Below are 12,271 nucleotides of genomic sequence, written 5' to 3'. Positions count from 1 at the left end.
TCTTTAACTAGAAACTGAATTGATGTACTCTATCATTCAGGCTGCATCTTCTTATTATGTCCATGAGTATATATCATGCTGATACAGATGAATGCTTGGACACAGAGGCTACCATTTTGAAAACACAAATGAGTTCTGATCAGGCTTGTTCACTAATTCATTTTAACATTTCCAGAATGTTCCTGTTAAAACAATGGAGTTAGTCAAGTAATGTAACCCATTAGCCTGATTCATTTACAAGGAGCAGTGGGAGGAACTAGTCATAGGACAAGCAGATTGTGTTTCAATATAGAGATAAAGCAGATGCTTTTTTTTTTACTCATTAAAACTTCACACTTCACATTTATCTCAACTATATTTCTATTATAGTGGTGCTTGTGCCGGCTATCTAGAGTGTTTTAACATATTAAGCATCCCTCCCAACTCCAAGTCATTAACATGAATATTGACAAGTGTTCATCAATGCCTTCTCCCAAGTTACAGATAAAGTTGAATTAGCACAAGACTAAATAACTAATTACAGAGTCAAAGGGACAAGTCTCCTAAGTTGTCACTGAGCCATTAATGAAAACTTTGTGGAGGTGGGTCCAATTCATCTAAATTTAGTATCATCTACCTCATGAGTCTGTCAAATGTTTTGATGAAAAGCAAGTGTGACCATGTCAATCTGACTACTTAATGAACACCAGGGACTCCTTATTGCCTCTAGGATCAAATAAAAAATCCTGTTTTTCAAAGCCGATTACCCAGTTCTGCACCCCACCCTAATCTTACATCTTACCCCCTACCACATATTCTTTGATGAAATGACTCCCCGACCTCTTGGCTGTTTCACAAACAAGACCCCACATCTTCCAGTGCTGGTTGCCCCCTTTAGCCTGCTGGCTTCTCATATCCTAGAGAAAAAAACCCTTCTTCTCTAGGAAGCATTTTCCATTCCTTAATGTTACAGTCTTTCCTCTATCTTGTAGCTTGTATGTACATTGTTTGCTTGTCTCCTTCACAAGGAGGGATTTTTGCCTTTTTGTACTACTAGTGCATGGCACAGAAGTTGGTATGTAATTGGTGTGTACTAAATGTTCATTGACTCCTTTGTCAACATCATTTATTTCCCTGATTAGCTAGACAACATGGGAAAAATGAGGTTAAACTGACCCAATTCATTCTTGATTTTAAGCCTGGCTCTTGGTGTTTGCTAGCAATTTCCTTTTTAAATGCTTATAATATGCTTATATTTAAATGCTTATAGTTCTTTTAATACTAACATTCAAGGACTTTTGCCAAGAATCAGCCAAGCTCAGTGTTCCAGAGTTTGCAAGGTTTCATCCTCTTTCTAAAAAAACTGAGATATTTCCCATATTTTGTTATTCAGTCATGTCCCACTCTTTGTGAGTCCATTTGGGGGTTTCTTGGAAGATTTTGGAATGGTTTTCCATTTCCTTTTCCAGTTCATTTTACAGGGGAAACTGAGGTAATCAGGGTTAAGTGATCTGCCCAGGGTTGCACAGCTAGAGTATCTGAGGCAGATTTGAATGCAGGAAGCCTAGTCTGGACCTGGAGTCTCAGCACTCTCATCAACTGTGACATCTAGCTGTCCCCTTAATCCTACAGTAATCTTCCCATTATGCATGTATGGTAGTGTTAACTCATCTCAGCAATTGTGCCCCAAAAAGCTAGCCCAAAGTCTAAGTACTTTGTGAGTCTGAAGCCTCTCCAAATCACAGTTCACCACTTCCCAATGTTTACTTTCTATTAGCCAAAGGAAACAATTCACCACAAAAAAAAAGAATAAAACATTCACCCTGTAAACTAGGAACCCAATCTCCCACAAAGGTTTAATAGAAAGCTTACTCTGAACAGAAATCATCAGCATAACTTTGAAAGGGAACATGAAAACAGAGTACAATGAAAGGCAACTCACATCTCTGGTACTTCAAAGTTTCTGGCTTTCCATCATTGTATTGCTCTCTAGTGGACTTAGCCCCCATCACCTGTCATCTACTGGACATCATGCCTCCAGGTATCTGTAGGTTGACATACTACCCTGTGCAATGTTCATTAGAAATGTGATTAGTTTGCCTCTTCTGTATTCAAAGTAATACAGTTCTGGTAACTAGTTTTTAGTAAGCCTCTTACCTATAGGAATGGCTACACATTTTCTAATCTTCCTTCTGTGCGACAGTGCTCTTTCTACAACCTGCTATTCCATCTTGAGTCAGCCCTCTCATCAATACTACATCAAATCCAAGACTGAAAATCAGGTTTGTAACATTCTCAGAATTCTTCTGAAAACTACTTTTTTATGTCTCCCCTAGGACTCAGTGTAAATGAGAACTAACATAATAATAGCAGGCCCTAGGTCTTATCTCATTCATACATCCTTGGCTAGGCAAATATTCTCAGGGCTCAACTTTGTGAGAAAAGGAGCTGATCAATCATTGTGCTGCAGCTGTGGATATCTGTTCCTCAATCCTCTGCCAATAGTTAACAGATATAATGGCTAGAGGCAGCCATTAAGAGAGGTGAACTCTGTCCCACTTTTCTCCAGAACAACACACCTAGGTCTCAAAATCTCTTGATGTTTTTTGCCAAAGCTCAATGACAGGCAAACGAACATTAGTTTGGTTCTGTTTAACGCAGACTCAAGAAAGAAGAGTTCTCTTTATTATTTCTTTACATATCTTAGGCTCCAACTTATTAATAAATATTTTTGAAAGTTTGAAAGATTCTCCTTAACAATGTAGTTCTGCCTTCTCTCCATTTTATCATTCATTACCATCCCATCCACATCCCTGCCAATCATTGTCTGGATTGTCTTTAGCTTAACTTCCAGTCTTGGATCATTCTGAAATGGGAAAGAAAGTTAGAAAAGCAAGTTTAGTCTTGGATTCGAAACCAAAAAGATGTGGCAGTAGGAAATCATTGAAAGCTTTTGTTGAAGTTTTCTGAGTATGGGAAGAATAACAATAACTCAACAAATATTTATTAAGCTGATCATTAATTGATCTATACTGATTTAGGAAATTTAATCATGCAAAAGTTCTAGCTAAATTTGTTATCATGTAAAAAGAATGTCAAGTCTCATAAAAGTAAAAATATGACAAATTTTGAATACACAACTTATTACAGAAGACCAAAAGGACAAATGATATTTTACAATTCAGATTTGCAGCTATGTATGCCAAAACAGAATTTATACATTTTGTATATCAGTTTGTATAATAAGTGTTCCTCACTTACAGAAATATGTATGAGAGAAAAAATATCATCAATAAGTCTATTATTCAGAGAGTAAATATTTAAGTAGTATGTGCATTTCTACAATTTTGATGTTTTATTAAGTGATCTTTCCAGCTGTTCTAATTACTAAAATTTCACAGTACTGCATAATTTCTATATTTATAGCAAACATTAAAAGTTAGATTCATCCAACTGTCTTGATCAGTAATTGTTTATTGTAAACATTTATGTTACATGTGCCAATCAGCAAATTGAACACAAGGTTTTATACAATTCATTGTATACTATTAACAATGCCATACCAGAAAACAATCCACTGTACTCAGTTACAATTTTGGTACTTTAAAACCTTTTAAATACACACTGTGTTTGAAAGACTGAAGAGGGGTTTGGGGGGCGGGGAAGAACTGAAACCTTCAGGGAATAAACCAGCATGATAAACAGTAAAACTCAATTCTAAATGTTTAAGATAATTCCAGCTATAAGTATTGAGTAGGGCAGCTGCATTATTCCCCAAGAAAAACAAACATCAAATTATTTGAACACATTAAAAGAGGACAAAGGGACTACCACATACTTTAATGGCTCTACATACTGTAATATCTCTATAGATTCTTTCTTTCTTTTGGTTTTCAAAGAAGTCTTACCCTCTGTTTAAGCCACACTTAAAGACAACTGTAAAAAGTAACAAAGCCAATTGGAATTATATCAAATAGCAATAAAACTGAGTTAAAAATCTTTAATGATCCTTCTCTTTGGTAGTCACCTATTAATTAGGTAACAGTCTGTATTTTTTAAAGTTTCATTGAATTACCAGCTTTAAATGAAAATGTAACTTTACATGAGATAATGTATGTTTCTTTTATGAGCATATATACAATTGTAATGAAATAAAGCTAAGTTTGTAAAACACAATCTGAGAACAGCAGCATTTTACATTTTTTGTTTACAACATTGAATTTGCTTACCCCCATTCCTTACAGTATGGAAGATCTACCAAGCTGTACATAAAAGGGTTCCTTTTTCCTTATCAATGGTAAAGATAAAAAAATCAGAGTTGAACTAAAAGTTTTTTCAATTATTTTTCCTAAAATGCATGATCACTCTTATTCCATTTTCCCCCTCCATTTTCTTCGAAAGGAAATATGGCAGAAAATCATTCCCATATTTTGTTACAAATTTATGAAAAACTGGATTTACTGCCAGCAAAAACAAATATTCAGTCCTTTATTAGTGCACACAACATGGTAGGCCCAAAGTATTAGTATTTGCAGAATAAATACCTACCTACTCTTAGTAAAAACAAATCAGATAAGAAAAATGTTAGAATAAAAAGCAGCACTGATCAAATTAAGTACTTGGACTTTCAGTTAAGAAATTGCAAGTTATATATTTATAGGAAGAGGAATGTACATTAACAGTTAAATGAGAAATTAGTGTGTGATTCACAGTTTAACATATCATCTTACTATTAGTATGCATTATTTTTCCTTTTTCAAGCATATATTTAACACACACTTGGTTCCTACTACAGCAGAAAATGAAATGTTATCACATTTACCATGAACACTTTCCAGCACTCCCCATGCCACAGATTCTTGGTCCAAATTTTTGAATAATATTGTGAACAGGTAGTACTGAAGGCATGGTTGTGATTAGTTTTAGGAAAGACATATATATAATACCAGAGTAACCACACATTAACTGTTCTTTATAGAACAAGGAAAAAAATACCAGCAGAAATCTTTGTTACAACCGTTCCCCATTTAAATGTTTTCCATACATACTATTTTACCAGGATGTTTGTTAAACTGGCAAAGCAACCATCCTACAGATTAGTCTAAATCAAACCAAAACATTATACAAACTTCTAAGGAAGGTAACTTGATAAACATAAAAGTGAATTACTGAAGTATTCCTACTAATTGAATTAACATTTGTCACACTAAAAGAACTGATAACTCAAGAAAAACTTTGAAACAACACTCTATTTCCCTTTCTTTTTACCCCAGCCCATTTACAAGAAATTAGGTTCCATATTTCTTAAGATGAAAAGCCATGTCAACATGGAACAACAGTTAATTGAGTTGAATAATTTATCATATTTTTTTTTTACCTAACTCAGTCAACTCTTACTTTTCCTTGATATTAATTTGAATCTAAAGCCTCCAATCTTTGGTTTGTAAACATGAAATCTGTATTCATATAAATCACTCTTGTGGTTAAAAATGAAAACTACTCAGCTAAATGGAAAATGGACAGCAGCAGTAGTAGCAACCAAACAAGGTGTCTTTTTATAGAAACATCTGATAAAAATAAAGTCTGGTGAGACAGTGAAGCTTACATATCTAAAAGCACACTGCTTATATGTAGAATGTTTTTCAAAGTTTCTCATGAGGCATCAATGAATCTTGATGTTCCAAGAGTTAAGACCTTATAAAGCAAAATGTCAAATTATTTTAACTATGCTGATTTACATACTTTCAACACTGTTCAACACATACACATAATTTAAAGACAATTGCTACAATTTATAATGCCCTCATCATATCATCACACCACACTAGATTTTACTTTTTTTTTGCATTTTTTACTTCTTTAAGTACCAGAAAGTCTTAAATCTCTTTCCATTACCCCAAAAAAGTATAGTTAATATAATATAAAATTAAACAGGATTCATGTTTGAGTAACTAACATATAAAATTACTATTGCAACATTTGTGGTGATAGCTTATAAATTTAACAATCATCATAAAGGCTATAAAGGGTACCCTTAGGTTTATAAAAGAAACGCAGATTGTCTCTAGGTAAAAATACAGTGCTGACTGCTAAAAAGCTCTCTGTTGCAGCAGGATATGCAGTAACAAGTAAGGACTCCAAACAGTACAAATATCTTCCCCCAAACTGCAACACCATGCACTTTTAACATCACTTTAGCAAACATTCTTCTGCAGCAGTATACTTCTTAGTGGTTGGCACTAGAAATTAATTGTAAGAAAGAAAAAAGGCAGTAAGTGTGAACAAATGGTATGGGAATGAACTACTGCAAATTGACGTTTGCAATAAGGACTGAGGAAGGTGACCGTCCACTCCACTCAGATAAGATGCCATCTTTAAACATCAAGTTTTTTGCAGGGAGTGGAACACCCAGTTCAGCACAAGGAGGTTGTGAAAACAGACTTGAAAAACTGGCCTCAGTGTGTAAGTCCAGGCTTGAAATTCCTTCCTAAAAAAAAATGAGAAAACATTAATTTATAAACATTATGTGCAGCCTATTCTAACCAAGTGTAAATGTATGTTTGTTCCTGGATGGAACTATGGAGGGGAATCAACTAATGAACAAGGTTAAGGAAGGCCTGTGGAGAATATGGTTGGTGGGCATGTATTCAAGAAGGGGAAGATAGTGCCAAGATCCTCTAGGGCCAAGACCCATAACGAAATGAAAACACCTTCTATAAAATCCCTGACAAATGGTCCACTATCTCAGTCAACTTCTGCTCAAAGATTTTTAAGGAAAGAAAAATGACTACCTCATAAGGAAACCCATTCCATTTTTGAAATGCTCTGTTATATGGAACTCACCATTTTAATCCCATCCCTCAATTTTATCTAATAAGATTAAGCTCATCTTTATAGTGATTTATAGGCTCATAAAACACTTTTCTCACAATAACCCTGTTAAGTAAAAAATGCTGGTATTATAGATTAAGAAATTAAGCACCAGTAAGGCTAAGTGTAACTTGTCCAAGATCCTAAAGCTAAAAAGTGACAGTCAAGACTTAAACTACACCACTATTCTAGGATCAAACAAAATAAACTTGACCCATCTTCCACAAGAAAAACTTTCAAATGATTGAAGATAGCTGTCAGGGTGACTTTTATAAAGTATGGATGACTGAGTCACCATCCCCTGCTCCCCAGGTTCCCAATCACTTCAAGGACTCTTCATAATCTGTCTCCCTCCTACTTTTCAAGGTCTCTCACACATTTTCTTGAGTGTGCTTCACCTACACTAACCTTTTCTTGTTTGCTCCTCACACCTGACCTACATGCTGAGTTCCTGTTCCTGTCTTGGCTTCCTCTAAAATTCAACTCAAATCTCACCTTCTGCAAAATTAGAATGAATAGAGACCACTCTTCTATATAGTGTTAGATTTCATTTATTTCCATGGTATCATTTGTGAAAATTTACTAAAAATAGAAAATATATAATCAAATTTAAACAAAAGTCAGTAATACAGCACTACTAAAATTGCAAAGAGTATACAGAGAATGTCACAAACAGCTATGAAACCACAAAATGAAAATCTCATTATATTCTAGAAAAGTATTCCTTGGTTATTATGAGTTTTAGGAAGTACATGAATTGCTTTTAGTCCACTGCATGAATTCCTGGTGAAAAAAAAATCAAATAACTGCTAAAAGTATCATCTACCTTTTAATGTAGCTAGTTGCTCCCCTATCAAGAAACAGTTACAAAACCAATGAGTACTTCAGGCATTAAACAACAGTTTGTCATTACTCTCTATGGCATAAATTACTGGATAATCTTAGATCTGGACATTTTAAGTGAAAGCATTCCTATTCAGAATTATCTTGTATAAATTAAATTGTAAAAAAATGACAAAATTTTAATGGTTTAAACACCACACTTTTTGTTTTTACCTGGAACGAATGAACAAAATTAAGGACGTGAAGAGAGAGTTTTCTACTGGAATGCAAGAGTTTTTGAAGGCTGAAAAAGACAAAGAGAAAAACAAGGACATAAGTATAAGTATGTTTTTCTTGAAGCACTGATGTTGCACATTAGTTTTTTTTTTTTTAGTTTTTGCAAGGCAATGGAGTTAAGTGGCTTGCCCAAGACCACACAGCGAGATAATTATTAAGTGTCTGAGACTGGATTTGAACTCAGGTACTCCTGACTCCAGGGTCAGTGCTCTATCCACTGCACCACCTAACCACCCCTTGCACATTAGATTTTTGTAACACAAATTGCAGTCTTTTGATTAGTATTTATACTAGATGATACTCAAAATTATTACCTCATAAAATTATTGCATAATCATTAAGTATAAAAAGGAGCAAAAGTCTAGAATGTCATATTTTATTTTTTAAAAAGGCAATATTAAATTAGTCATAATATATGAGAGAAAAACCAGCCTCAAGAAGTTTGGCAAAAGATTTACATTTGCACAAAACAATCCATCGGGAACTAAAAAATAAAACTTAATCTTTTTTAAAAAATGACAAGTATTTTCAGATAGCCAATTAGCTAAACTTAAAATATGTCCAAAAACTCAAAAAAGTAAATCTGAAAAGTTGGCAGATTTAGCATAACTTGAATTGCTATTTTTTTCAAATACACAGATTGTTATCATTAATACAATTAAACACTCATATACATTATTTTACCTTATGGAATGTTAATCATTTAGTATTGATTATCATCTCAGAATTCTAACTTGCTCTGATTAACTATGTTCAGGGAACACATCTCAAAGTAAAAAATTTGAGATAAAGAAAGTCAATCTTTTAAAAAATTTTTTCCAAATTATTATCTGCCCTATCATGCCAATTCAATAAGAGAAAACAAAGCAATGAAATCAGAGAAGATTATGTCTTAAAAATAGAAAAAGATATCACACCAAATCAATATTTATTGAAAACCAACTATCATAATAAGCTAACAAGCTACAGAAAACTGGCTGGGGGGTAGGGGGAAGGGAATATATATATATATATATATATATGAGAAAAAAAAATACACCAAGGGAAAAAAGTTATCTTAGATACTGTTATATCTCCATATTCAAGGAACTAAGAATTCAAAATTAGGGAAATATAAATCAGCCACAAACCCTCACCTTTCTTTCCTACAAAGTCCATGTGTAGCAATTTTCCGACAAACTTTGCGATTCAATTCAGAACTAAATAGTGGAATTCCAAAGCACAGTTCAAGAGGAACCCATTCAACTTCTGTTGTAGCGACTACAAAAGAAAATGCACATTATTAAAAAACCTCCAAAATCATTAAAATGAAAGATCAAATTAAATAAAATGTGTGCCAATATTGAACTCTAGAGTTTACCCTGGCAAATATTTACAAAGCATCTATCACATGCAAGACACTATGCTAGGCAATGGGGACAAAAAGTCAGTGAGAATTCATGCAGGGCAGTAATATATAATAAAGTTGAATGGTTAAGTGGGGATCATACTGTGGAGGGTTTTAAGACTTGCAGATTTGATAAGGGGACAACTTTGTAAAATAGATTTGACATCAAACAACTTTGTAATATTGAGTGAGGGAGTAACCAACGGTTTTTATAATATTAATTTGTAATAATATGGAGGATAGACTGGAGAGGAAGGATAGCAAATAGTAAGTTATGGTAAAAGTACATAAGAATTATGACAGCATGGCTGTTTAAGAGGAGTGAAAAGATGGATGAGGGAGTTGAAAACAAAAGGATGTATTTGAGAAAGTAGTCTTTAAAAAACCAAATGCAATGAAACAACTGAAACAAATACTTTGAGGTTATAATTTTATAACCTTTAAGCATACAATTGTTAGGATGATATGAATAGGATTTTGAAATGGTGGGGGTTTTTTTTTCAGAAGTCCATGATGAACACAGAGTAATACCAACTTAATGGGGAAATTAAAAATAGTGACTTACAACATTTAATAGTCTCTCAAAATTCTAACAATTTTACCATCAACATTTTGCTTTGCTGTTGAGTCTACAGTCTCCTCAATGACCATTTCAAATGATTCTGTGCTTCCATTTACATCTGATCCCGAAGCCAAATCAGGTTCACCTAATTAAAGATAATTTAAAATATTTACATATAGCATTCATATTCAGACAGTAAACCCAAGTATTCCAAAAATCAGTCTTCATAAAAAATGACTTTAAGCAATAGTTTTGGGGTATTTTTTTTCCTTAATGTCTACAAAATAACACTTAACAAGGACACTGTAGTTAGGATAGCACATCAAAAATTCTAGCAATAAAAACATGAAATGAGCAGATGGTTGAAGGCAATGTTTCTCAATCTCTGAGTACAAAGACCTCTTTAATGTCCAAGAAAACCCCAAACTTGTGTGGATTCCCACATGAAAATAGTCAAGTTAAGCCAACAAGTATTTATTAAGCTCCTACTATGTATCAACTACTATGGCATATACTGGTAATAGAAAGACAAAAGACAGTCCCTGCTTCTCAAGAAACTCAGTCTTATGGGGAGACAGTAAGCAAACAGTTATGTAGAAACAAAATATACACAGGATAAATTAAAGAAAATCAAAAGACAGAAGTCACAAGCATTAAGGGGGAATCAGGAAAGGTCTGCTCTAGAAGGTGAGAATTTAGATGGTATTTCAAAGAAGCAAAAGGAGCCAGGAAGCAAAAGAGGGAGAGCACACCAAACATAAGAGTCCAGTGAGAGAAAATACTTAGTTGGAAGATGGGGTGTCTAGTGCAAGGAGGCCATTGTCACTGGTTCACAAAATAAGTGGTAGGGAAAGAGACTAAGGAAACTGACAAGTTAAGAGGGGGGCAAGTAATGAAGGGATTTGAAGACCAAAATGATTTTTATATTTGATGTTGGAGTACTAGGAAGACACTGAAGTAGACCAAATAGATCAGAATTGCACTTTAAAAGGAACATTTAAGGGTGGACTGGAGTGAAGATTATTACAATAATTCAAGCAAGAGGTGATGAGGGCCTTCACTAGTGTGCTGAAATTGTCAAAGGAGAAAGGTGGACATATTTGAAAAATAGTACAAAGACAAAATCAACAGGATTTGGCAACAGGCTGGGAATTGAGAAATACATGATAACAAAAAAGTAGCCAAGTCAGTAATTAATGCTATTAAATTTATATTTTGGAGTTGCAAAAGCATCTGCATAATTTTTCAAAAATATAGATGTGTGTTTTAGTCTATTTATTCTAGCGTTATATATTGTTAAAACTAAAGATCATACTTGGTGTATTTATATGGATTCACAGTCCCCTGACCATAACTACTTCAACTGCCCAGAGTTCCAATCCAGAGGTTGGGAATGACTAGTCTAGAATTTTAGAAACTCTTGAGATAAGGGCAAACTATAAAGCAATCAAGATGGAGAACACAAATAGTAGACAAAATCTGATGGAGGCTCTCCATTTGAAATTTCTTCTAAGGCAAAATTTTCTTTATGTTTTTATTTAAGAAAACCACCTACAGTAAACAAAAGCGTAACTTAAATTTACAAAGATTAAGTTTCAGAATAAAATTAGCAATAATATTTTAAAATCTCAAGAAACATTTTTTTTAAAAAATAGGACTGCTTTGTAAGAAGAAAAGCAAAAAATTAATCTTTATTCTTATCAATATAATTCTCTTAACAAACAATTCTAATGGCCAAGAGGAAGAAGTTCAGGAGGCAAAGTATCATTTATCAATTTTCTTAGGCTTTTTGTTTTCTTTACATCAGCAAGTTGGTGGGACACCTGTTAATATTCCTTTAGAAGTCCTTCTAGAGGGGGAAGCTAGGTGGTACAGTGGACAGAGCAATGAATGGCCCTGGAGTCAGGAGGACATGAGTTCAAATTTGACCTCAGACACTTAATAACTATCTAGCTATGTGACCTTGGGCAAGTAACTTAATCCTACTGCCTTGCAAAAGCCAAAAATAAATAAATAAACAAACAAATAAATGAATGAATGAATGAATAGAAGTTCTTCTAGAAAGGAAAAGTATTAACTCAAGGCATGGAACATATTGAGACAGTCATGTGCTCTATTCTTTCTCCATGAAAGCTCCTGGCATAAAAACAGAAGTAAAAAGCAGAACCCAGAATATCTAAGGAGGCACCAAAAGTTAAGAACCCACCAATATGGTAAACCTGTTGATGATTTTTAATCCTCTGCTGTTGTGAAAATAATTATTAATATATAAATGTATTATTATGAAGAAATACAAATCTATGTTTACAAAACTGAAAAAATTATTATTTTCTTTTGAAATAACTATAACCATG

General features: G+C 33.7%; 1 protein-coding gene across 2 annotated transcripts in view; it reads right to left on the bottom strand.

Moving 5' to 3' along the window:
• Positions 1-3,433: 3,433 nt before the first annotated feature.
• Positions 3,434-12,271, bottom strand: part of FAM91A1 (family with sequence similarity 91 member A1) — a 58,837-nt gene continuing 49,999 nt past the window's right edge. For both annotated transcript variants that reach the window (XM_074201619.1, XM_074201620.1), the window contains 4 exons: positions 9,958-10,062; positions 9,105-9,228; positions 7,906-7,975; positions 3,434-6,466 (listed from right to left, as the gene is read on the bottom strand). In XM_074201619.1, coding sequence (XP_074057720.1) covers positions 6,281-6,466; positions 7,906-7,975; positions 9,105-9,228; positions 9,958-10,062 — 485 coding nt within the window. In that variant the 3' untranslated portion in view covers positions 3,434-6,280. The remainder of the gene's footprint in view (positions 6,467-7,905; positions 7,976-9,104; positions 9,229-9,957; positions 10,063-12,271) is intronic.

This window comes from Macrotis lagotis, chromosome X, assembly GCF_037893015.1.
Source record: "Macrotis lagotis isolate mMagLag1 chromosome X, bilby.v1.9.chrom.fasta, whole genome shotgun sequence".
NCBI lineage: Eukaryota > Metazoa > Chordata > Mammalia > Peramelemorphia > Peramelidae > Macrotis > Macrotis lagotis.
Note: the sequence above shows the minus strand (reverse complement) of the source record. Positions and strands in the feature narration are given on the sequence as shown.